The sequence below is a fragment of the Dendrobates tinctorius genome, unplaced genomic scaffold (assembly GCF_039654945.1).
Source record: "Dendrobates tinctorius isolate UK_male_01 unplaced genomic scaffold, ASM3965494v1 ptg000016l, whole genome shotgun sequence".
In the NCBI taxonomy this organism is placed as follows: domain Eukaryota; kingdom Metazoa; phylum Chordata; class Amphibia; order Anura; family Dendrobatidae; genus Dendrobates; species Dendrobates tinctorius.
In genome coordinates, this window is record NW_027361684.1 from 16,706,420 (window position 1) to 16,733,697 (window position 27,278).

Sequence of the window (27,278 nt, forward strand, 5' to 3'; positions counted from 1 at the left end):
CTTGGAAGGTTGATAGCAGTGGTGGGGCATCCAAAATAAACCCCCCCTGCGGCAAATTGCTAGAGCGAGATTAGCTTGCTGGATATTTGTGGTCATATGGTGCTAGTGGTGGGATAGCTGAAATAAGCCCCACTGTCCCTGTGATATCCGTCTGCCGGCAGTGTTTCGCGTCTCTCTGTCCGCTGATACACCCGTGTCAGTGGTGGGATTGTGACATAGTGGTGACACAGGGTCCGCTGTCCGTCGCGTTATTGGCGAACAGCGGTGGGCTGTTCGTCACATATGCATGCAGAAGTCAGAAGACTAAATTACTTAGATGTGTATAAAACAAACCTGTCTCTCAAGTTCCTCCGCAAAGGCATCCAGATCTAAATCTTTTAATCTTTCAGGATTTTCCAGGATCTCCTCTAGCGCTCCAGCAGGGTTGGCATCTTCGGCAGATTCATCATACTCTAAGGCATCTACTGCCATCTTACGAGCCCACTCATAAGTTTCTGGATGCACCCGTGAACCATCTAGGACTTCAATGTAGGAATCCGTACTAAACATGTAAAAATTAACAAAGTTGAGAATTATGGAGATTTGTGCACAGATTTATCCAGTGCTTTGCAAAGTCAACATCAAACTACAAACTAACCTGTCACCAAGAGAATTTGTGTCTATCTTAATGAAGCCAGCACAGTTGATGAAAACTTTGGGACCCATGTGACACATAGTAACTAGTTGAGTGCGATTTTCCAACCGTGTATTATTCTGCTTTAGGATCTAAAAGGGAGCAAGACAAAGATTAGTTTAATGAACGCTATAAAAATGGACAATCCCATTGTTCCAAACAATATTTTCTTTGACAGCGAAAGACGGCATACTTGCCTTAAGCAGATGAGTGCCTTTACGAGGTCCAAGTCCGCAGACATATTGAATAAGTGATTGTGTGTACGGATGAGCAATAGCCCTATTGACATCCACTCCCACCTCATTTACTCGGTTGATAAATTCGCAATACAGTGCATTAAGCAATTCCTCTTTCACTGCGTGATCCTACAGGAGAATCCAAATATAAAACATTAGAAGATGGGATTAGGCAGAGTAAGCTGTGAAAAAATATAACAGATAGCTTACTTGTAATGGATGCAATTTCAGACACAAGATATCTTCATCACTGCTACACACTTGAGAAAACTCAATCAAGGGGTCTTGGATTCGTCGAGCGATGGACACGGCCTGGCGTAAAACTGGTGGGTAATCTCTAAAGTCACTCTATAAAACAAATATATATTGTATAAGAGATCAGATATGAAAATAGGGATTTTTGTGTACTCACCGTAAAATCCTTTTCTCCGAGCCAATCATTGGGGGACACAGATAGTGGGAGTTATGCTGCTTGCCACTAGGAGGATACTAAGTAAACACAGAAAAAAAGTTAACCCTTCCCCTGCAGTATACACCCTCTCGCTGGCTGGGAATTCCCCAGTTCGGTGAAAAAGCTGTAGGAGCATTAAACGAATGACAATCATAACTCTGCCAAAACCTAAAAATGCTACAGTGAGTCAATAGGCCATAAAGGGTGGGAGCTGTGGAACCCTTTTTGGGACACAGACAGTGGGACGTCATAAAGCAGTCCCTGGGTGGGGAAACATACAATTGCTAATACCCCATGTAACACTGACTCAACACTGTGGTACTGCTGATTGCAGGATGCGTCTGCCAAGAGCTGCATCCACAGAGGCCTAAGAATGAATTCGGCAAGGTTTGTAAAGGTATGCAGGCTGGACCAAGAAGCAGCCTTGCAGACAGGCCTGAGAATGAATTTGGTAACGTTTTGTAAAGGTATGCAGGCTGGACTAAGTCGCAGCGTTGAAGACCTGTTCTGCCGACGCCTGGTGCCGAATGGCCCAAGAGGCGCCCACTGAGCGGATAGAATGCGCCTTAATCCCTGCTGGGACAGGTGTGTCCCGGAGACGGTAGGATTCCTGAATAGCCAAGCAAATCCACCTGGCTAGCGTAGTTTTTTTTTTTGTTTTTTTTTTAAGCGGCTAGACCCTTCCTAAATGCCCCTGTGGAAGTACGAACAGGGCATCTGACTTGTGGAAGGGAGTCATCCGCAAGATGTATCGTCTCAGAGCCCTGACCACATCCAGGGTGTGGAAGGCCCTCTCAATGCAATGGACTGGAGCCTGACAGAAGGAAGGCCAAACAATTTCTTCATTGAGATGAAAAGAAGACCCGACTTTGGGCAGGAAAGACGGGGACATCTTGAGAGCTGCCTCGTCCTAATGAAAATTCAGGAACGGAGGACGGCAGGACAGGACTGCCAATTCAGAATCTTGTGTAATTGACGTAATTGCCGCTAGAAAGAGCACCTTCCAAGAGAGAATAGCTAGTGGTACGTCCAGCAGTGGTTCAAAAAGAGCCTCCTGTAAGGCTCCGAGAACCAAGTTAAAGTCCCATGATTCCAATGGCCCTTAATATATAGAGGCGCCACCTGGGAGAATCTGTGAATGAATGTCTTTATCTGAAGTTCGGTGGCAATTTTGTGTTGGAATAGCACTGACAAGACTGAAATCTGGCCCTTGAGCGAGCTAAGCGCGAGACCTGACGTTAATCCGGATTGTAGGAATTGCAATATGGAAAGAATAGAAAACAGCAGTTGGGATTGACCATGGTCCAAGCACCACGAGAAGAAGGTTCTCCAGGTGCGGTGATAAATGCGCATGACATGGGCTTCCTAACATTACTCATGGTGGCGATCACACCGGGAGAAAAAACAGCCTGTGTTAAAAACCAGGATTCAACGGCTATGCCGTCAAAGACAGGGCTCCGGAGTTCTGGTGGTAAATCGGGCCCTGTGAGAGTAGATCCATGCGATCTGGAAGTCGCCAGGGAACGCCGGCGACTAGTTGTACTAGTTCTGCGCACCATGGCCGGCGCGACCAATCTGGCACAACTAGGATCACTGGTATTCCCGCTGCGCTAATTTTCTTGATGACCCTCGGGAGCAAGGGAAGAATGCACAGGAGCCGGAACCGATGCCACGGCAGAACTAGGGTGTCCGCACGGAAGGCGCATGGATCGCGCGATCGGGTAATGAATTGATGAACCCTGTTGTTTAGTCTTTAGGTCATTTGATCCACATCCGGATTCCCTTAGTGATGGCAGATCTGCTGAAAAAAAACTACCGGATGGAGAGACCACTCCCCTGAGGCAAGGCCTTGGCGACTGAGAAAAAAACACCGCCCAGTTGTCCACACCCGGGGTGTGGATTGCTGAGATGGGCGAATGGTTGGTCTCGGCCCAATGGAGGTTGTGACTCACTTCGTGCATGGCCATCCTGCTCCGAGTACCCCCTTGACGGTTGATATACACCACAGCCGTGGCATTGTCGGATTGGATCCTGATGAGTTGACCTGCGAGGAGATGTTGGAAGCTCAGTAGAGCCAATTTGATCTCGAATGTCCAAGATGTTGATTGGAGACGTGACTCTCGAATTAACCAACGACCCTGTGCCGTGTGGTGACGAAGAAAAAAAAACGCACACCAGCCTAAGAGACTGGCGTCGATGGTCACCACCGACCATGGTACTGGGAGAAAGAACTTCCCTTAACTCAGGGAGGATCTCAGTGTCCCCCGTTTGGGGGCTCGTCTGACCAGCAGGGACAGAAGGAACCAGCGGTCCAGGGAGAACGGGTTCTTGTCCCAAGTTAACAGCAACGCATGTTGTAAAGGGCGGAAATGGAACTGTGCGAATGGGACCGCCCCCATCATGTTTCCGAGAACTATCATGCTGAAAAACGTATGGAGTGAGAAACCGGTCGGAAGAAAGTCCACGCTGCCCGTTGTAAGGCTCGGGCCTTTTCTGGAGTGAGGATGACCAACCTGCGGGAAGAGTCCAAGATCAATTCCAAAAAGGAAATCTGCTGGACCGGTGTTGGGGAAGACTTTTCAAAGTTTATCTTCCGACCCAGGCGAGAAAGTGTATTTACTGTGATATCCACGGATTTCTCGCAGGCTGGAAGGGATGGACCCTTGATCAGCAGGTCGTCCAGATACGGCAGTACCACCACTCCCCGAGTGTGGAGAATGGCCATGACAGCTGCCATGGCCTTTGTATAGACCCTGGGGGCGGGGGCGAGACCGAAGGGCGAGGCAACGAACTAGAAGTGTTCTCCTAGAATTGCAAAATGCAGGAACTGCTGGATGATAGGGACTCTCCCCTTTGCATTGAGATGACACCACTCGGAGGAATTCCATTCGGAATCGCCGTACTTTGACAAACTGATTTAACACCTTGAGGTCCAGTATGGACCGCATCGTTCCTTCCTTCTTTGGAACCATAAAGAAAGGTTTGAATAAAAAACCGCTGAACCATTTGTCTTGAGGGACCAGAAGGATGACTCCGTCCCTTTGCGGCGCATGAACGGCCCGAAGAAAGGCTGTGACTGAACGACAGACGGCCGTCTACTTTGTCGGTGTCTGCCGGATACCACAAAAGTCACTGAGTAGAGGATCTATGGGATCTAGTTTCTTAGATCCAGATGCTGTCTGCCTGGGTTTCCAAGAGTAGTTAGGTCTGTGAGAGACCTGGGAACCTCTGTCGCCACGCGGGGACCGAACTTATCCGGAAGAGAATGTTGTGGAGGACCAGCTGGAGCTGTTGCGAAAAAGGTCGAAAAACGAGTCAGCTGTTGATTCCGAAAACGGTCGGGCAGTCCCTTGTTAAATGAGCTGGTCTAGTTTCTTGTCCAAACAGGCGACCAGTTGGATACGGCAGAGAAGTTGGAATCTACCCGCCAGTCGCGTAGCCATAGAGTTTTTCTGATGGAGACTGCATTAGCGGTTGCCTTAGCAGCGCAAATAGCGGCATCTAAAGAGGAGTCTACTGCAAAATCCCCTACTTGGCGACACTGGCTGTCTCCGGTGGAGGATTGCTACCATAGAAGGCAGTAATTAAGACTTCTGCCCAAGTGGCCATTGCCTTAGCCACTCAAGACGCCGCGAAAGATGCCGCTACTGAAGCTCCAAAAACTGAACTGGCGAGGTAGCCAATTTGACGATCGGAGGGGTTTCTTACTGAAGAGCCCTCAGAAACGGATCAAAGCGTTTTAGGAGCAAGGCACAATACAGGAGGATCCACCGAGGGGGACTGTAACCAATCCTTCATTAGATCTGAAGTAAAGGGGTATTTAGCCTCGATAGGCTTTTGCCCTGTGAACCGCTTATGTGGTCGGTTCCTACGTTTCTAGACAATGTCCTTCAACTCCGGATGGCTGGCAAATACCCTGAGTACACGTTTTGTCTTCTTAAAGGAGATAACGTGTTCCGGAGCGGGAATATTCTCCTCGTCCAACGTCAGAAACTTATTGACTATCAGAGAATCAAGCGATTCATGGACATTTGGGGACTTCTGAGGGACTGACGCGTCAGACTCAAACTCAAAAACATGTTCTCTTCGAATATTAGGAGAGGGAGAGCGAGAGACAGAACTCGCCGATGCTGAATCGCGAGCGTGACTAGGGGACGCGTCATGGGTCCGCCTTCTAGAGACCTGAGGATCAGGGCTGTGGAGTCGGAGTCGTGGAGTCGGTGCTCATTTTGGTGGAGTCGGAGTCGGAGTTGGAGTCGGTATAAAATGGACCGACTCCGACTCCTAAAATAAATTGGTACAGTAATTCAATGCAGGATGTGCTGAATATTTTTTCATAGGAGTTTGGGAAAGTTATGAAATGTCCTATAAATGGCTGTTATATTCCTGATCTAAGGCTACATTCACACACAGCGTTTTTCCTGTGTTTTTTGAGGATACGTTTTTCAGCTGCAAAAGTTGATCATCTTTTTAAAAAACTGCATCACCTGAAAGGTTTTTGAGCTCATAGATAATGTTACTCAATAGCAAAAGCAGATTAGAAATCTGCTCTATCCATTTATCCATATCTGTCTATCCATATCGTATCTGTACCAAAAAGAATGAAAACCGGGTAGTACACCAATATATATTCTGTTCTATCTAAATATCTTGATTATTGGATCATAAAAATGATTAAATGTCTGAGGTTCACATTGTACTACAATAAATGTTTCACTTAAATATAAGCAATATGTGTGGGAGTCGGAGTCGGAGTCGTGGAGTCGGTGTAAGGGAAATTGAGGAGTCGGAGTCGCAGGTTTGGCTTACCGACTCCACAGCCCTGCTGAGGATCCCTTGAACGAGCACGGCCCCTGCTGGCGGACTTTTCCCGGCCGTCGCCAAAGCCCTTCTCCGGCGGTAAAGACGCACTCTGACTTAAAGAGGATTCCTGGAGGAGTCTATAGCCTTGGTCAGTGACTCCACAGACCGTGACAAGGACACGGCCCACACAGGGGGACTAAACGCAGGGAGCACCTTGCAGCGGCGGCGGATGGTGTTTTAGCACAAGCCGGGTCGCAATCCGTGCATAGAGGATTATGCTGGGTACTGGGCAAGGCAGTCTTGCAAGAGGTACCAGCTGCAAAGAACACAGAGCGCTTCTTATTAGCCCCCTTTTTGCTTCCTTAGACTGAGACATAGTGCCCGTGAAAGGGTTACAAGCAGAGCCTGGGCTGCAGCTGCAGGGAATGTGCAGCGAAGGGGTTAAGCTTTTCTCTGAGAGCAGATGCAGCTTACCCGCGGTCCTGATGCTGTGTCCCTGGGAGGAATATCGGTGGCCCTATAGCGTCACCAGGTGTTGTCCATCCGTGCACACACCTCCCACAGCCGTCACAGAGCCCGATGAGCAGAGAAGGGGTTAAGGACATGGCCCCCCGAGACTAGCAGGGCGCCTCTCGTACAGAGCGAGAGGTGCCAAAGATGTGGGTGGTGGAGATAACAGTGGGCGGCGCTATGTAAATTGCGGCCTAATAGGCTGAAAAGCCGGGGACTAAATTATTGGGCCTACCCACGGCGAGCGCCGGGTGAAGTGGGGAGCGCCAGTGTGCCGCCGCTGAGACTTGGTCAGCGCTTCTCCCAGGGACCAGGACCCGACCGCATACCTCCAATTCGGTGCTCGCTCCGTCTGCACTGTCAAGGAGCCTGCAGGTTTCATCCCATCTCAGATCCTGAGGTAAAAAAGCTCCCAGGCGATGTAGCAGAGCCGGAGAGGTTGTTACAGGGGTATTGCTCAATCGATCCACCCTATGGGCAGGGGGACGGAGAGCTATGGGGCTGTTTCAGGGCGTCCGAAAGCGCTGGTCAAGTCTTCTCCGTGCGTTCGTCCTCGTATCAGTGTGGGGTACCGGGACCGTAAAGGAACCATCGCCAGAAGAATCAGCCCCAGACGTCGCAGGAAAGTGTACGGGGAGGTATACTCCACATGCTCGCCTGTTGTTGGTTCGGGGGAGAGCGGGCCGTAGAAAGGAACCGTCGCCCCCTTCACTCCATTAAAAAAAAAAAATACAAATTTACAGAAAATTCAAAAATAAAATAAAAACGGTGGGGTCTGAAGCCAGAGCCAAGTGCCTCCTACAGACACTAAGCAAGAACTGGGGAATTGCCAGCCAGCGAGAGGGTGTATACTGCAGGGGAGGAGCTAACTGTTTTCTGTGTTTACTTAGTGTCCTCCTAGTGGCAAGCACCATAACACCCACTGTCTGTGTCCCCCAATGAGGCGTAGGAGAAAATATTAAGAAGAAAACAATGCCCAAGTTAAAAGGAACCTGTCATTAGATTCTTGCTGCGACAACCACGCAGCCAGGTACACTCGTCTGTGAAATGCTGCAACGATCAGCTTCTCCTCGCACAGTTTATTTAATGGTACACAAGAGAGATATGTTAAATCAACTGGCACAGGGAAGGAGAAGCTGGCCGTGGGCCATACAGGACTAGCCAGGTCTCTCCCAGTAGACCCCAGCCAGCATTTTGAACAGCGTTTCACAGAAAGACATGCATGGCTGCTGTCACACAGCCAGGCGCTGATTATTGTCGCCTGTGGTTTGGGCAGCATGAATCTAATGATATCTGTTACTTTTAAAGATAAGCTAAGAACACATGTGTAACAGGAAATATCTGGACAGACCATTACAATTGCTAACTAAAGGTTATTCACTACTTTTCACTTATGACCTGTCCATATAATAGATGGGTCATTAATGTCTGATCAGCATCTGTTATCGGTGTCGGCGGCTGCCAATACTCACTTGCGGAGCTGGCCGTCTACTGATCGTTGCCGCAGGGTATGGCCCATCCGCCTTCCATTGATTTGGATAGGAGGCGGATATGTACTACCAAACCTCAGCCACTATCAGAAGACGGCCATCTCCATGAGTACTGGTGGCCGCCGACATGAGATCAGCGGGTGCCGGCTCATTGCCGATCAGACATTGACGATGATAGGTCATCAATTAAAAGGTAGTGAACAACCTCTTTAAAGTTAAAGGATAAAGCTTTTTAGATTAGAAGTTTATCAAACCAGCCAAGTGTAATATTATAAACCTAGGCAACCTATACCAGAGTTTTAACATCTTACCTCGGATTTTTTGCTGTTCATATACAGAACTGCCAATTCATTGTCCACCATTTCCACCCCAATAGATGACATTTGTTGGCCTTGCTCAAGATCATGAACAATGCGTTTGACATCCTCAACCATCATTTGTGCATCTCTGAAACGGAGAAAACACCAGAAATATAAAAGAACATGGATGAAATGTATTCACTTTTCAGAGCTTGGCGAAGCGGACTGTGTAAGAAAAAAAAAAAAAAAAAGTTGCCAATGTGCAATTGTGGAAGGACATAAAACGATAGTCTGTGAGAAACTGATAGGAGTAACAACTAACAATCCTGAAAATAAATAAATGTCCACCCAGAGCACTCACCAAGATGAAGGAATAAAAAAAAAGGAGTAGTGATCTCACATTTTCAGCATTATTTACTCAAATCCAATGTGAAAATGTTGAGACAAAAAAAAAAAAAGATCTGATGTCTAGGTTTTCCATGACCATAAATACCCTTCCGCCTTTCCGGTTTGTTCTTCAACTTAACCAGACAGGCTCCATCATTACATATATTTTTCATTCCAGAATAAGGATTTGGAGCCGTTCTGCAGGACCTGGCAGTGAGCACTATGCAGTGAATGGAGCGTGTTCTTCAACTACATTCAAAGTTCATATCAAGCCACAGCTAGAATTAATAACAGCCGATTGGTGGGGGTGCTGGGTGTCAGGCTCAGGTCCCCACCGATATATTGTATTTGATATGATATTACCAAACAACTGTTTTAAGTCCTTTCATGCTGATTCTAACATGCAGTTTAAAAAGTGAATTCAGAAATCATATTCCATTAGAACAAACAAGTAATTATATTACTGACATATGGATCTACTTAGCATATTAAAAGAAACTGCAAACACTACGGGAGATCTTGTATTTACGGTATGTTGAATACATACAGTTAGGTCCATATATATTTGGATAGAGACATCATTTTTTTAATTTTGGTTCTAGACATTACCACAATGAAGTCTAAACAAAACAATTCAGATGCAGTTGAAGTTCAGACTTTCAGCGTTCATTTGAGGGTATACACATTAAAATTGGATGAAGGGTTTAGGAGTTTCAGCTCCTTAACATGTGCCACCCTGTTTTTAAAGGGACCAAAAGTAATTGGACAGATTAAATAATTGTAAATAAAATGTTCATTTCTAGTACTTGGTTGAAAACCCTTTGTTGACAATGACTGCCTGAAGTCTTGAACTCATGGACATCACCAGACGCTGTGTTTCTTCCTTTTTGATGCTCTGCCAGGCCTTCACTGCAGTGGTTTTCAGTTGCTGTTTGTTTGTGGGCCTGTCTGTCTGAAGCTTAGTCTTTAACAAGTGAAATGCATGCTCAATTGGGTTGAGATCAGGTGACTGACTTGGCCATTCAAGAATATTCCACTTCTTTGCTTTAATAAACTCCTGGGTTGCTTTGGCTTTATGTTTTGGGTCTCTGTCCATCTGTAGTATTAAACGACGATCAGTTTGGCTGCATTTGGCTGGATCTGAGCACACAGTATGGCTCTGAATACCTCAGAATTCATTCGGCTGCTTCTGTCCTGTGTCGCATCATCAATAAACACTAGTGACCCAGTGCCACTGGCAACCATGCATGCCCAAGCCATCACACTGCCTCCGCCGTGTTTTACAGATGATGTGGTATGCTTTGGATCATGAGCTGTACCACGCCTTCACCATAGTTTTCTCTTTCCATCATTCTGGTAGAGGTTGATCTTGGTTTCATCTGTCCAAAGAATGTTCTTCCAGAACTGTGCTGGCTTTTTTAGATGTTTTTTAGCAAAGTCCAGTCTAGGCTTTTTATTCTTGATGCTTATGAGTGGCTTGCACCGTGCAGTGAACCCTCTGTATTTACTTTCATGCAGTCTTCTCTTTATGGTAGATTTGGATATTGATACGCCTACCTCCTGGAGAGTGTTGTTCACTTGGTTGGCTGTTGTGAAGGGGTTTCTCTTCACCATGGAGACTATTCTGCGATCATCCACCACTGTTGTCTTCCGTGGGCACCCAGGTCTTTTTGCATTGATGAGTTCACCAGTGCTTTCTTTCTTTCTCAGGATGTACCAAACTGTAGATTTTGCCACTCCTAATGTTAATACAGAATATCATACCTGTACTTTGTCAAAGAATTGGACGTGAGTCCAAAAAGGGGGCAACTCTGGAAACAGACACACTAACAGAGAACCAAATGAGTACAAAAATGCCCAAATAAACTAATCAATAAAGTACACACAGAACTTAGTCTTGTGCAAAATAGTATAAATGTTTTATTCGAAAAAAGGAGATTTTTGTGTACTCACCGTAAAATCTCTTTCTCTTAGCCTTTAATTGGGGGACACAGAACCTTGGGTGTTATGCTGCTGTCCACTAGGAGGCGACACTATGCATAATCTGAAAAAGATTAACTTTGGCTCCTCCTCTGCAGTATACACCCCTGGACGGCGTCAGCCTTCTCCAGTTTTGTGCCAAAGCATAAGGAGGAACGTAACCAAATAACATAACCATGCCTGTGAGAAGGCTACTATGTACGAGCTCAAAGAACAATATGAGAACTCAACAGGAAACAACGGCCCGTAAGGGCAACAGGGTGGGAGCTGTGTCCCCCAATTAAAGGCTAAGAGAAAGAGATTTTACGGTGAGTACACAAAAATCTCCTTTACCCTGTCGCCTAATTGGGGGACACAGAACCTTGGGACGTCCCAAAGCAGTCCCTGGGTGGGAAGCAGTGGACGAATATTGTGCTGACAGTCCCCTAGACTTGGGGTACTGCCGCCTGCAGAACCAGTCTACCCAGGCTCGCATCCGCTGAGGACTGGGTATGAACACTGTAGTGTTTCGTAAACGTGTGTAGGCTAGTCCAAGTGGCCGCCTTGCACACTTGTTGTGCCGAAGCCTGATGCCAAATGGCCAAGGAGGCCCCTACTGCCCGTGTAGAGTGTGCCGTGATACCGGCCGGAAGAGGGGAACTGTTAAGTCGGTAGGCCTCATGTATGGTGGACTTGATCCACCTGGCAAGGGTAGCCTTGGAAGCCGGCAACCCCTTGCGACTACCTTCCGGAAGAATGAAGAGGGAATCAGATTTCCGGAAAGGTGCAGTCCTGGACACGTAAATCCGCAATGCTCTGACGAGGTCAAGCGTATGCAGAGCCTTCTCAACTCTATGAACCGGAACCGGGCAAAGGGAAGGCAGTGAAATCTCTTCATTAAGGTGAAAGTTGGACACAACCTTCGGAAGGAAGGATGGTACCGTGCGGAGAACCACCTTGTCCTGGTGAAAGGCTAGGAAAGGCCGTCTGCAGGAAAGTGCTGACAATTCCGACACTCTGCGAAACGAGGTGATCGCCACTAGAAAAACCACTTTCTGAGACAGAATGGAGAGTGGAACTCCTCTAAGAGGTTCGAAGGGTGGAGCTTGCAATGCTGTCAGGACCAGATTGAGGTCCCACGTATCCAGCGGACGTTTGTAGGGAGGAACCAATCGGGAAACTCCCTGGATGAAAGTCCTTACTTGCGGTTTAATAGCAATGCGCTTTTGAAAAAGGACTGAAAGCGCCGACACCTGACTCTTAAGCGAACTTAAGGATAGCTTGGCATCTAGGCCCGATTGAAGAAAACCTAGTACCTTCGGGAGGGAATAAGGGAGTGGGACTTGTCCATGAGATTCGCACCAAGAAAAGAAAGCTCTCCAGGTACGATAATAGAGCTTGGCGGAGGCAGGCTTCCTTGCCCTGATCATAGTTGCAATGACTGCCGGTGAAAAACCTGCCTGGGTTAGAATCCAGGTTTCAAGGGCCATGCCGTCAAATTGAGAGCCCCTGAATTCTGGTGGAAGAACGGACCTTGAGACAGAAGGTCGTGACGGTCGGGTAGACGCCAGGGGGCGTCTGCCGTAAGTTGGACGATGTCGGCGTACCAAGTACGTCTGGGCCAGTCTGGCGCGATGAGGATGGTCGGAACTCCCTCTTGCTTGATCTTCCTCACGACCCTGGCGATTAGGGGGAGGGGTGGAAAAATGTACAGGAGTCGGAACTGGGACCAGTCCTGGACCAGGGCATCCGCTCCGAGCGACCGCAGGTCGTGTGTCCTGGCCATGAAATTGGGAACCTTGGTATTGAGATGGGATGCCATTAGGTCCACATCCGGGGTTCCCCAGCGTTGACAGATGTGGTAAAAAAATCTCGGGATGGAGAGACCACTCCCCCGAGTCCATTCCTTGCCTGCTGAGGAAGTCGGCTTCCCAGTTTTCTACACCTGGAATGTGTACCGCAGAAAGTACCGACCTTGTGTCTTCCGCCCAGCGGAGGATATGAGCCACTTCTCTCATCGCCTGGGCGCTGCGGGTCCCGCCTTGGTGGTTCACGTATGCCACAGCCGTGGCATTGTCCGACTGTATCCGTATGTGCGAGGCTGCAAGCAAGTGATGAAATGCTCTCAGTGCCAAGAGAATGGCCCTGATTTCCAGAACATTGATAGGCAATGTCACTTCCCTCGGTGACCACTTGCCCTGTGCCCTGTGATGTAGGTGCACCGCCCCCCAGCCTGTCAGGCTTGCATCGGTAGTCAGGATCTTCCATTGTCCTGAGAGAAATGGCTTCCCTCGTGTAAGCGAGTTTGGTTTGAGCCACCAATGCAGGGACCTCCTGGTTGATGACGTCAACCTGAACTCCCTGTCGAGGGAGAGAGGGTTCCTGTCCCAAGATCTGAGTATGGCTAGTTGAAGGACCCTGAGGTGAAACTGGGCAAATGGCACTGCCTCTATTGCTGCGGCCATCCTGGCGAGGATTCTTATGGCAAACCGGAGAGATCGAGGAGGACTGCGAAGGAGTGTGCGAACTCCCAGACGGATGGCCAGTGTCTTGTCCTTGGGAAGGAGCACCAGGCCCCTTCCGGTGTCGAATACCATTCCCAGGAATGTTAGAGTCCGAGTTGGGATGGTCGACGATTTCTGTAGGTTGACTAGCCATCCCAGGCGACTCAGAGTGTCTAGAGTGATTGAGACACTGACCTCGCAGTCTTTGAAAGTGGGAGACTTGACAAGGAGGTCGTCCAGGTACGGGACGACAAGGATGCCTCTTGAGTGCAGGACGTCCATGGTGGCCGCCATGACTTTGGTGAACGTTCTTGGAGCCGTGGCGAGTCCGAACGGAAGGGCGACAAACTGGTAGTGGTTTTGGTTGACCGCGAACCTGAGAAACCTTTGGTGGGCGGGAGCAATTGGTATGTGGAGATACGCATCCTGTATGTCTATGGAGGCGAGGTATTCTCCCTGCTCCATGGATGCAATGATGGACCGGAGGGACTCCATGCGGAAATGACGGACCCGTACGTAATTGTTGAGCTGTTTTAGGTCCAGTATGGGTCGGACACCGCCTCCTTTCTTGGGGACTACGAACAAATTTGAGTAGAATCCTCGGAATCTCTCGTTCGCGGGAACCGGCACCACAACTCCTGATTGAAGGAGAGAGGAAACCGCTTGGTGGAAAACACGAGCCTTTTCTGGTGGTGTTGGAGGAACAGAAAGGAAGAACCGGTTCAGTGGAACGGAAGTTAACTCTATCTTGTATCCGGAAGACATTATTTCCCTGACCCACCTGTCTTCTGTAATAGGCAGCCAGACTTGCTGAAAGAGCAAAAGTCGGCCGCCTAATGGTGGGGTGTCTTCCGGAGGTCTCGAGTCATGATGAAGTGAAGTTCTGAGGTTTTCCTCCATTGGGTTTCGCATGGCCTGCTTTCGACTGCCAAGCCCTGTCCGGTCGCTGCTGCGTCCGTGGGTTGTCTCTGCGTGGAGAACGGTTGCGGTTTTGCACTGGGCGCGAAACGGACCAGCCCGAGGAATTCCGAAAGGATCGGAATTGCGTCTGGTTTCTTCGTTTAAACGTGCGTTTCGGTTTTAGTTGAGGGAGAGAGGTACTCTTACCCCCAGTGGCATTGGCTATCATGGTGTCCAACTTTTCGCCGAAAAGTCTTCCAGTAAAATACGGAAGTCTCGTGAGGGACTTCTTTGAGGCCGCATCCGCTTTCCATTCTCGCAGCCAGAGGATGCGTCGGATCGTGATGGCGTTTGATGCTATTCCCGCTACACCTCTGGCGGAATCCAGGGCTGCATGAATTATGTAGTCTGCTACCACTGCCATCTGGACCGCTTGGTCCGAGAGTTCAGGATTTGAAGCCTGAAGACCCTCATGTAGTTTTTTGGCCCAAGCCAGGATGGCCTTGGCTGCCCAAACTGAAGCAAACGCAGGGCCCAGAGAGGCGCCTGCCGCTTCGAAAATAGAACGAGCCATGCGTTCTACTTGCCGATCTGCTGCGTCCCTGAGGGTTGAGCTATCCGGCAGAGAGAGTAAAGTCTGCGCTGCTAGCCTAGAAACCGGAGGGTCCACTTCAGGTGAATCTGTCGATTGTTTGGTGTCTTTCTGTGGGAAGGGGTACTTCGCTTCCAAATATTTGCGATTAGCGAATTTTTTCTCAGGCTGCGCAAACTGTTTGGTAAGTATTTTCTCAAACTCATCGTGATTAGGGAAGACCTTAGGTGGTTTTTGAACACTTTCGAAGCAAATCCTCTGTTCTGGGACTTCCGGGGGCGACTCTGGAATTTTTAGCACCCGATGAATGGCAGAAATTATGTCCTCAACTAGCGCTGTATTGCTAGGGGGAGAAGGTACCGCGGACCTGACCGTTTCATTATCTGAGTCGGAGTCACGGATACCCTCCGAATCCTGTGCCTCGCTAAGGTGATCCCTGGAGGGCGACCTGAGGCGGGGGTCTTCTGTGGTGGGGGATCCCTGTGGTAAATTGCACTGTCTGTCTGTGGCAGGGGACTGCCCAGGAGACCTGGAATGACGCTGTCTCTCCCTAGAGGGGGACGACCTTGTGCTATAGTTCGACTCAGGTGATCGAGACCTGTGGGTCCGCTTACGTCTGTGAGAGTCGGAAGCAGCATGTTCCTGAGACAAGCTGTCCGTTTGCTGTGTACCGTCCATAGCCGGGGCCCGACTCTGCAGAGCTTGCAGTAATGTAGCAGTTAGGTTGTCTATGGACTGTGACATAGACTGAGATATCTGAGTTACCCATTCCGGCGTGGCCTGTGACACTGAAGCGTCAGTAGGGACTCCCTGGGGTTCTGACCCAGAGTTCTGGATGCAGTCCCGGCAGTGCGGATACGTGCTGCCACTAGGGAGCGTGGCTTTGCAGGCTATACAGAATGCATAGAAACATTCCTGCCTGGTTCTCTTCCTTGAGCCCGGCATAGTGCACAGAGGCTGGCTATAAGGGATCGTACAGGGGTGGCTACGCAGTGGGAACCCACAGAAAGCCTTATAGGAAGTATAGATTCACAGCTGAGTAATGAGAACCCAGCTGTGAGCTTACCCCACCGGTGTGCCCCTAGGTCCAGCGCCGACAGATCCCAGTTCTGTGCCCCCCGGAGACCGCTGTGATGCTCCTCTCCTGGATCTCATCCAGAAAAAATGGCCACCGGGGCTCTGAGGAGAGGGAGGAGGGGGCGGAGAGCTGAAAAGGGCGCGCTGGGCTGTGTAAAAACGCCCCCTTTCTGCCTCAATCCGCCCCTTCTATGACACTCCAGTGTGTCATTTTGGTCATCCGGGGGGCGGGGAAAAGGCGGCGGCTTCAGCCAGGCCGAAGCCGCGGCCTAAATTAGAAGCCTGATGCCCAGGAGGGCTCCAGAGCGGCGCGGTAGTCCGGGGGGGGGGGGGGGGCGGATTTGTACCAGACCCCCCCAGAATGGTCGACTGGATAGCGGTGGGGGTAGCGGTTTTTGTATGGGGGGCCCCTGAAGCGCTATGGAGCCGCTGCTATTGCAGAGACAGGGACGCAGAAAAGCCCTGTCTCTGCTGTGCCATCCAGGCCGCACCCTCCCCCGGCCCCAACAGGATCCCTCAGCCAGCCTGGGGTCCCTGGAAGCTGCGAAATGCTGCCTGATCTCCGACCCTACCTGAGGCGTCTCAACCTAAGGGAGGGTGCGTCTGTCACCGTCAGGGGGTCTTCATCCTCGCCTCAACCCAGACCCCTTAAAGGGGTTGGGTAAGGAGGGGGGTCTCGACCTCGAACCAGGACCCGAGGGACTGGGGAGGGAGCGACATGGGGAAAAACCACCTCGACCTCAACCGGGTACCCCTAATAGGGGACCGAGGAGGGAGCCATGCCGGGAGTCTCGCTGGAGACCCACTTTTCTTCATCTGTATTTCCGGTGAAAAAAAGGAAAAAAACGGAAGAAAAAAGGTGTGCCTCCTTGCGACACTAAGCAAAAACTGGAGAAGGCTGACGCCGTCCAGGGGTGTATACTGCAGAGGAGGAGCCAAAGTTAATCTTTTTCAGATTATGCATAGTGTCGCCTCCTAGTGGACAGCAGCATAACACCCAAGGTTCTGTGTCCCCCAATTAGGCGACAGAGTAATTACTGATTTTTAGAGGATAATAAGGTAAGACAAAATATGAGACATAAAATTGTGGAGAACAATATGACCAAAACCCCTGACATCGGTATATTATTATATATTATTATTATTATTTATTGTTCTAGCGCCATTTATTCCATGGCGCTTTACATGTGAGGAGCGGTATACATAAAAACAAGTACAATAATCTTAAACAATACAAGTCATAACTGGTACAGGAGGAGAGAGGACCCTGCCCGCAAGGGCTCACAATCTTCAAGGGATGGGTGATAATACAGTAGGCGAGGGTAGAGCTGGTCGTGCAGCGGTTTGGTCGATCGGTGGTTACTGCAGGTTGTAGGCTTGTCGGAAGAGGTGGGTCTTCAGGCTCTTTTTGAAGGTTTCGATGGTAGGTGAGAGTCTGATATGTTGTGGTAGAGAGTTCCAGAGTAGGGGTGATGCGCGAGAGAAATCTTGTATGCGATTGTGGGAAGAGGAGATAAGACGGGAGTAGAGAAGGAGATCTTGTGAGGATCGGAGGTTGCGTGCAGGAAAGTACCGGGAGACGAGGTCACAGATGTATGGAGGAGACAAGTTGTGGATGGCTTTGTATGTCATGGTTAGGGTTTTGTAATGGAGTCTCTGGGCAATTGGGAGCCAGTGAAGGGATTGACAGAGGGGAGAAGCTGGGGAATAGCGGGGGGACAGGTGGATTAGTCGGGCAGCAGAGTTTAGAATAGATTGGAGGGGTGCGAGAGTGTTTGAGGGGAGGCCACAGAGCATGAGGTTGCAGTAGTCAAGGCGAGAGATGATGAGGGCATGGACTAGGGTTTTTGCAGATTCTTGGGTGAGGAATGAACGGATGCGTGAAATATTTTTGAGTTGAAGTCGGCAGGAAGTGGAAAGGGTGGTTTGAAGGAGAGATCAGCGTCAAGGATTACTCCGAGGCAGCGAGCTTGTGGGACTGGGGAGAGTGGGCAGTCATTTACTGTAATTGATAGGTTCGTAGGGGGGGTCACGTGAGATGGGGGAAAGATGATGAATTCTGTTTTTTCCATGTTGAGTTTCAGATATCTAGTGGAGAAGAAGGATGAAATAGTGGACAGACATTGAGGGATTCTGGTTAGTAGGGAGGTGATATCTGGTCCAGAGATGTAGATCTGTGTGTCATCAGCATAAAGATGATACTGAAAGCCATGAGATTCTATGAGCTGTCCCAGGCCAAAGGTGTAAATAGAGAATAGCAGGGGCCCAAGGACTGAACCTTGTGGGACTCCGACAGATAGTGGGCGAGGTGAGGAGGTGGTGTGTGAGTGGGAGACGCTGAATGTCCGGTCTGTTAGGTATGATGAGATCCAGGAGAGGGCCAAGTCTGTGATGCCGAGGGATGAGAGGGTCTGTAATAATAGGGAATGGTCCACTGTGTCAAAGGCAGCCGACAGGTCCAGGAGGAGGAGGACAGAGTAGTGTCGCTTGCTCTTGGCAGTTAAGAGGTCATTGGTGACCTTAGTAAGGGCAGTTTCAGTGGAGTGGTGTGACCGGAAGCCAGATTGTAAGCGGTCGAAGAGGGAGCAAGAAGAGAGATGGGAGGACAGTTCAAGGTAGACGTGTTGTTCCAGTAGCTTGGAGGCGTATGGGAGAAGTGATATAGGGCGATAGCTAGATACAGAGGATGGGTCAAGAGAGGGCTTTTTGAGGATAGGTGTGATGGAGGCATGTTTAAAGCTTGAGGGGAAAACACCAGTTGTTAGTGATAGGTTGAAGAGATGGGTTAGGGTTGGGATGAAGACTGTGGTGAGGTTTGGGATGAAGTGGGATGGGATCGGGTCGAGTGCACAGGTGGTGAGATGTGATCTTGAGAGTAGAGTGGAGAGTCGATCTTCTGTAATGGTGGAGAAGTTGGTTTTGAAGGTGGAGGGCTGGGAAGTCGGGAGGAAGGGCTCTGGGGGTTGTTGACCAAAACTGTCCCTGATGTTATCAATTTTCTGCTTGAAAAATGAGGCAAAGTCTTCAGCTGAGATGAGTGGGGAGGGAGGAGGTGCTGGGGGGCGGAGGAGAGAATTGAAGGTGTTGAATAACTGTTTAGGGTTGTGAGACAGGGAGGATATGAGAGATGAGAAGTAGGTTTGTTTAGCTGTGGCGAGTGTGGTCTTGAAAGTAGTGAGGGACTGTTTGAATGCGATGAAGTGCTCGTTGGAGTGGGATCTTTTCCATCTGCGCTCAGCAGCCCTGGAAGCTCGCCTCAGCTCTTTGGTCAGGCTGGTGTGCCAGGGCTGTCTGTTGATTTTGCGAGTTTTGGTATGTGTAAGTGGGGCAGCGGATTCCAAAGCTACAGCTATTGTGGTGTTATATAGAGCGGCAGCGTCATCCGCATTGTGTAAGGAACTTATATCTGTAAGAGGGAGGAGGGATTCAGAGAATGAGTGTAGGTCAAGGTGTTTAAGATTCCTGCGAGGGTGTGAAAGTTTGTGGGGTGGGGATTGTAGACATGGAGTGAAGAGGGAAGAGAATGTGAGCAGGTTGTGGTCAGAGAGAGGAAGAGGTGAGTTAGAGAGGTTAGATAGGGAGCAGAGGCGGGTGAAGATGAGGTCCAGTGTGTGGCCATCTTTGTGGGTGGCTGTAGAAGACCATTGAGTGAGGCCGAAGGAGGAAGTGAGAGATAGAAGTTTAGTGGCAGCTGAGAGGGAAGTGTCAATGGGGATGTTGAAGTCGCCCATGATGATAGTAGGGATGTCCGCGGAAAGGAAATGAAGTAACCAGGTGGTGAAGTGGTCAAAGAAGGTGGTGGCTGGCCCTGGGGGGCGGTAGATGACAGCCAGTTGGAGGTTGGAGGGGGAGTAGATGCGCACAGAGTGCACCTCAAAGGAAGGGAGGGTAACAGAGGGTGGCAGTGGGATTGGGGTGAAGGAGCAGGTATCTGACAGGAGAAAACCAACTCCTCCACCATGTTTGCTGCTGGGGCGGGGGGTGTGAGAAAGGTGGAAGCCGCCATACGAAAGTGCAGCAGGAGAGGCTGTGTCAGAAGGGGTGAGCCAGGTTTCGGTGATGGCGAGGAAGGAAAGTTTGGTAGTAACAAAAAGATCATGGATGTAGGAAAGCTTGTTGCAGACAGAGCGAGCGTTCCACAGAGCTCCTGTTAGTGGGACTGGGGAAGCGGGGGCTGGGTGAATGGGTATAAGGTTGGAGAGGTTACGGAAGGTTGTGATAGAGTGTGGATGGGAGGTAGAAATGACTGTGGGAATGTGGTGAGGAGGACCAGGATTTGGAGAGATATCACCAGCAGTGAGAAGGAGCAGAGAAAGTGTTAGCAGGTGGGAGCAGGAGAGGGCATGAGGGGGCTGTCTGTGTTTGGAGACAGAGGATTGTATGTTAAGGAACAGTTTTGAGGCGGAGGTGAGGTGGATGGGGAGGATTGAAGGAGAGATGAACAGTTCCTTACTAGGAGTAGGGATTAGGGGAATTAGCAGAAAGTGAAGGATTATTGGGGTGAAAGTGAAAACAAACAGAAACATTGTTTACAGTGACTGTGTCCAGTTACCTTCAGTTCCCTTCTGGTTCAATTCTGGTTTTAATTCTTAAATTAATCTTCACACTTCTAGAACACACTTATAGGAATCACAATGCAGACTGAAGTCTATGCAGACTTGTGCTCTGCAATATATGGTATACGTATATGCAATATACAGTATATGGTACCATGGCTAGATGTACAGTCTAACGGTGGCTCTGCTACATAGGGTTAAAGGGAGGAAAAAATTCCCGTTCCCAATCATTCTAAACTTAGTACCAGACACAGTGGCCCACCAATCAACCCTAAGGTATTAAGTTCTGAGCTCACATCATAAAGCCACTAGTCCACATATAACAGAGATGGTTCTCATACCCATAGTGGAGGTCGGGGGTCCCGCCAATACCCCTACGCGTTTCGCACACAAGGGCTTCCTCGGGGGGCTGTAATGTTGTAGCAATTTCTCGGATGGGTTTTTTCTGCTTTTGCAGCTTAAGGATGGCGTGTTTCACCTGCATGGAGAGCTCCTTTGAGCGCGTGTTTACTTCACAGCAAAACCTTCCAAATGCGAGCACCACACCTCAAATCAACTCCAGGCCTTTTATCTGCTTAATTGAGAATGACATAACGAAGGGATTGCCCACACCTGTCCATGAAATAGCCTTGGAGTCAATTGTCCAATTACATTTTGGTCCCTTTAAAAACAGGGTGGCACATGTTAAGGAGCTGAAACTCCTAAACCCTTCATCCAATTTTAATGTGGATACCCTCAAATGAAAGCTGAAAGTCTGAACTTCAAATGCTTCTAAATTGTTTTGTTTAAAATTCATTGCGGTAATGGCTAGAACCAAAATTAGAAAAATGTCTCTGTCCAAATATATATGGACTTAACTGTATAATAGAAAATGTAGAGATAAATGGCACATATGTACCATCCCCAGATGAACACATGAGCGGTATTTTGTAAATAGCAAATTAAAGAACATACCTATTCTCACCAGATATGGCAACCACATGAGGTTTCTTGCTTTGTAAAAACTTTTTTAGTGTTTCCATATCTTGAGTCTATGAAAAGCAAAGGAAAATGTCAACGTTTCACTTTATTAGTAAATTTATTTTTGTAAATTGCACAATGATATAAATAAATCACATAGAACAGACCTTCCTCTCTCTTTCTTCTTCTCTCCAAGCATTCTTTCTTTTAGTAAAGTATGGCAAGCGCAGGAAGTCTGTCACTTCACCCTCACCATTGATCAGAGAGCAAAACACGGGATGATCTCTATAAAAAAAAAAAAAAAAAAGTAATAAGCATTAATATGTGGTATGGCTCAGTCATTAAAGCTATGAGAAGTGGAATATATAAGTGTATGGAAAGCATCCACATGAATACTGCTATGTGCTGATGGACCAGCCATTTTTCCAAAAGCATGGTACATGGTTTACATCTCAAGTTGGTATATGGTTTACATATGGAGAATGATGAAAAAGCATTGCCAAACTGGCTTTACGAGACCCACCTGGCAGAGGAGAAGGCAATGCCGAGCACACGAATTCCTTTGCCTTGGTTCTCCTCCATGAAGTCATCATCTTCTTCTACTTGTTGGTCAGGACGGTATGGCGCCACCTTCAGGCAGTTGTACAATTTACGGCTACAAGACTTTAAAAGTAATAAAGATAAATTCACTCTATTCTCTTTTTCAGTACAGTTTTCATCAGTTTTTCAATCCATCATTCAAGACTGATGTGCAAAGATCAGCATTTTGACATTACTTGTTACCTAAAGATAACAATTATCAAGGGATGAAAAAGAAAAAAAAATGAACACAACAAAAGGTTACCATAGTTTACAATGCAACATAAAGAAGGATGCATTTGTGGCGCCCCTGAGCGTTCAGTTGCCACAGAGGTACTGCACCTCCTCCTGAGGTGTGGTACCCCACTATCCAGGTAAGGAGGAGACACCTGACCACACTCCAACACCTGCACCCCACACCACAAAGTAGTGTAGCAAAGCACCTTCGGCAGCTCCCTGCTTGGAGTGTAGCATAGCACCCCTTGGTGGCTCCCTGCTTGGAACACGAAACATGCTGGGAGGTGGGTGGAGCTTAGTCTGCACAAGAGAGCGGGAGATGATTAGGACTAGGTCAGTCAGAGAGAGTTTGAGAGATCCCCAGGAGAGGGATGGATTGATGGAAGTGTTGCAGCCGACCTCAGTGATCTGGGTCCGCTGGCACAAGAAAGGGACATTGAAAGAAAGCCTGATTCTCCATAAGAAAGAAGGATTAGTATGGAACGTGAGGAGAATAAGAGAACAAGGACCAGGGTTAGAGGAGAACCCTTCCCAAGTTCTAAGCGCAAGGCCGGGGCCCGGTCCCCGAGGTTGTATGGATACTAATGGTCCTGCAGCAGACACCGGAGGAATAGAAGTAGTGACCACTTTATTCCCACACAAGACTTGGGGGCACACAGCAACGATAGTGAGTCGGGACTAGGTAGAAGGAGTCCCCGAAGTAGGCTACAGCTGTCTGCCGTACAAGTAGAGTTCATAAGAACATCTGACAGGAGGAACTCCAGTGTAACCAAGTACTGTGAGTACTTCACTCAAAGGCGCTAAGAGGGAGACGTTCAGAAAAGGCACATATGTTGGCGGAGTGTTGGAAAGGAGTACTTCATGTTGCCTGGAAGTTGGCTGAGCTCCTGACCCGGAGGACACGGCACGGATGCGGGCACCTGTACCACAACAGACTGAGTAAAGCTTTGGAACTGCATGCCCTGGTGTCCTCTACTTATTCCTGCGCCAACCCGTCCAGCACTGCTACATCCCTTGCGCCTAGCACTACACCATCTAAGTGTCACTTCACCTACTCTGTCCTGGGACTACAGCCCTGCCTGTGGAGGGCTATAACATCACTGCTGCACCACACCATCTGTCCCAGAGGATCTGTCTGCAGCGTCGACTTACATCTTCATTGCCGAACACCACAGGTGGCGTCACAAATCACTTATAAACTTTCACCACCATAAGCACACTGAAACAATCCCTTTTGTAATGGAGCCCCAGGGCCACGGACCGGGTCACTGCTGCCGTGACAACCCCCCGTTGAGAAGATCAACCGGCCCGGTACCAAGTACCCCACGGCCCTGGTGAGTGAGGGCGCTCCAACTTGGCGTCACGAACAGGATGACGAGACCCGGTGCTAGCAGGTTCTGTGTGCCTACGATTTATTGGACTTAAAAGTTTGTGGAAATGTGCAAAAGACCCAATTTGATAGACTGTAAAATGAATGCTAAAAATGGCCGCCAGCACGGAGAAGAAGGGCGTGACAACATGGGTGGTCCTAAAAAAAAGACAGCAAACTGTCCTGGGCCTTTCCTGTCTGAACTTCTATGCGACAGCAACATGGGCCACCCCCCGAGGGGTTCGTATACTGGCCTGGTATGGAGGAGTAGGAAGACGCCGCCCACAGAAGGAGGAGCGGGAGCCGGTGGCGGGAAAGAGACCAGACAGGAAGGAGAGAACGCCATAATGGAAGGAGCGTGGAGGCAAGGAGAAAATGGCGGTGAAAAGCAACCCTCCCCCAGGCAACACCCGCGGAGCAGACGGCCGCTGCAACACCCTTTACAGCACCCGCCACCACCTCCAGGCCGGTGCTGTCTCTGGATGCGGCCTGCCAGGAGAAGGTACATGAGGGTTCCGGAGGCTGTGGGACAGGAGCTGAGTCCCAGCCCGGATCTAGCGCGGCCGCGCAGGCTTTTATCGGCATGCCCCCGTCCTGTGCAAACACGGATGCAGCTACCGGCCGTTCAGCAACCCACTCCAGCGGTTGCGGCTGCCATCATTCGCCACCCGGTCCCTAAACAGGAGTCAGAACATCACCGGGAAGCACCAGGTATGATGGCCGCCCCTGCCATGATCCTGGTGCAAGGAGCCGTGCCTGTGGACAGAAAAGGTCCGGTGATTACCAGGACCACGAGTGGTGGCACTCAAATTACATCCAGCCCACAACAACCGGTCGTAGTACCGTCCACTGTGGTACCACTGGAGATCGCAGAGCAGCACCTATCAGTACCGGCTAGAGCCCTTGCTGACTTGTTAACAGCAGTACCACCTGAAGTGACAGAACAACACTCCCTGGTACCAGCTGCAACTCCTGCAGAGTCACAGGCAACTGGGATACCATTAGTGGCAGTTGATGTGTTGCCCGCACAGGCTACAGTTACTTCCGCTGCCATCCCATTAACACCAGCAGATGACAACCTTACTCCCGGAGAAAAGGAATACCTGCAATTTGTCGACAGCCAGCAACAGGATGAAGACACCCAGAGCATCTCCCCTGGAAGCAGCCCAAGCAACCAGCTTCCAGAACCCCAGGAGGAGACAGCTAGCCATAACATTTCAAATAACTAATTCTGTTACACAGGAGGGTATTTGCACCATTGTGCTTTAAAGTTATTTTTGTTTGTTCATCATGTTTTTCCCTGTTTTTTTTGGTTGCCCAGTTTTATTGGCAGCGTTTCTCGCACTTGAACTGTGGAGATCATGAACACTGAATGATCCAGAACTTTGATGTATATAGTTGCACCTCTTTAGGTGCCCTTTCTTGGTTTTACATAGCCCTTTTATGGATAAGAACTACCTCATCATGGAGCATGGCTCCTATCAAAAGGACACTGCAAGAGATCCCGGCTGGGAGCGGTGTCCAGCACTTACACGAATTACTGAAGTTTTGATGTGAAGTATTTTATAATGTGCCTTATGACAGTATTAATAGAGAATAGCTTTTATATAGAATCTAGTTAATAGCAATGATTAATAGGAATGTTTTAATAAAGAAATTTGAATAAAAATGAAGAATTGAGAAATGCAGGTGACGAACCAGGCATCAACGATTGTCACTTAAGGTTAATAGGGGAAAGTGGAAAATGTGAAAGAAGTGATGAAGAAATGTGTTGATGATAATGCTTGAAATAGCACTTTGAATGAGGAACTGTAGCAAGATATAGACAGTCAGTTAAAATTGTTTGCATCGTTCAAGAATGAGTGCCTCTCATATTGAGAAGATTAGATAAGAACTATTTATTAGCATTATAAAAATGTTGTATGTTCCTGTATTTGTCAATCTTTGTTTTCTTGCAGCCCGCGGATGTGCTGTTTAACGGGGGGGGGATATGTGGCGTCCCTGAGGGTTCAGTCGCCACAGAGGTACTGAACCTCCTCCTGAGGTGTGGCACCCCACTATCCAGGTAAGGTGGAGACACCTGACCACACTCCAACACCTGCACCCCACACCACAAAGTAGTGTAGCAAAGCACCTTTGGCGGCTCCCTGCTTGGAGTGTAGCATAGCACCCCTTGGTGGCTCCCTGCTTGGAACACGAAACGTGCTGAGGTGGGTGGAGCTTAGTCTGCACAAGAGAGCGGGAGATGATTAGGACTAAGTCAGTCTGAGAGAGAGTTTGAGAGATCCCCAGGAGAGGGATGGATTGATGGAAGTGCTGCAGCCGACCTCAGTGATCTGGGTCCGCTGGCACAAGAAAGGGACATTGAAAGAAAGCCTGATTCTCCATAAGAAGAAGGATTAGTACAGAACGTGAGGAGAATAAGAGAACAAGGACCAGGGTTAGAGGAGAACCCTTCCCAAGTTCTAAGCACAAAGCAGGGGCCCGGTCCCCGAGGTTGTATGGATACTAATGGTCCTGCAGCAGATACCGGAGGAATAGAAGTAGTGACCATTTTATTCCCACACAAGACTTGGGGGCACAACAGCAACGATAGTGAGCCGGGACTAGGTAGAAGGAGTCCCCGAAGCAGGCTACAGCTGTCTGCCATACAAGTAGAGTTCATTGGAACATCTGACAGGAGGAACTCCAGTGTAACTCAGTACTGTGAGTACTTCACTAAAAGGCGCTAAGAGGGAGATGTTCAGAAAAGGCACATATGTTGGCGGAGTGTTGAAAAGGAGTACTTCATCTTGCCTGGAAGTTGGCTGAGCTCCTGACCCAGAGGACACGGCACGGATGCGGGCACCTGTACCACAACAGACTGAGTAAAGCTTTGGAACTGCATGCCCTGGTGTCCTCTACTTATTCCTGCGCCAACCTGTCCAGCACTGCTACATCACTTGCGCCCGACACTACACCATCTAAGTGTCACTTCACCTACACTGCCCTGGGACTACAGCCTTGCCTGTGGAGGGCTATAACATCATTGCTGCACCACACCATCTGTCCCAGAGGATCTGCATGCAGCGTCGGCTTACATCTTCATTGCCGAACACCACAGGTGGCGTCACAAATCACTTATAAACTTTCACCACCATAAGCACACTGAAACAATCCCTTTTGTAATGGAGCCCCAGGGCCACGGACCGGGTCACTGCTGCCGTGACAACCCCCCGTTGAGAAGATCAACCGGCCCGGTATCGAGTACCCCACGGACCTGGGGAGTGAGGGCACTCCACATTCACTCAAAGTCATCGCTGATGCAACTTGTCAGTTTTACCCACTGCACCAGACTCCAGCCTTCACGCTACAATATGGGTCTCACCTTTATAACAAATTCTTTAGCCTCTAGAATAAGTTTGTTCTTCAACTCTTTGCCCATCTGGGGGTACAGGAATTGTTTTAAGGCCCTTTCAATAGCCAATGTTCTCTGCCTGTTCCATTCTTGTACTTGGTGACTGAACTCGTCTCTATAATAGAACTGCTTGATCTCTTCAAAGTAAGTCTGCTCATTGCCAAATCTAGAAGGGAAAAAAAGCGTGGATTAAAAATCCTACAAGGTGCAGAAATTGGGGAATAGGATTGCAAGTTAATGATTATTCCACAGCAAAAATACAAGGAAAACAAACGTCTGCCACATATTTGCAAATGCAT

At 48.9% G+C, this 27,278-nt stretch overlaps 1 protein-coding gene across 1 annotated transcript in view; it reads right to left on the reverse strand.

Moving 5' to 3' along the window:
• Positions 1 to 27,278, reverse strand: part of SUPT6H (SPT6 homolog, histone chaperone and transcription elongation factor) — a 78,048-nt gene that overhangs the window by 14,658 nt on the left and 36,112 nt on the right. Inside the window, exons 17-25 of the mRNA XM_073565521.1 lie at positions 26,950 to 27,145; positions 21,921 to 22,060; positions 21,565 to 21,682; positions 21,392 to 21,468; positions 8,475 to 8,610; positions 1,120 to 1,257; positions 871 to 1,038; positions 638 to 765; positions 334 to 541 (exon numbers count right to left, since the gene is read on the reverse strand). Of these exons, the coding sequence (XP_073421622.1) occupies positions 334 to 541; positions 638 to 765; positions 871 to 1,038; positions 1,120 to 1,257; positions 8,475 to 8,610; positions 21,392 to 21,468; positions 21,565 to 21,682; positions 21,921 to 22,060; positions 26,950 to 27,145 (1,309 nt within the window). The remainder of the gene's footprint in view (positions 1 to 333; positions 542 to 637; positions 766 to 870; positions 1,039 to 1,119; positions 1,258 to 8,474; positions 8,611 to 21,391; positions 21,469 to 21,564; positions 21,683 to 21,920; positions 22,061 to 26,949; positions 27,146 to 27,278) is intronic.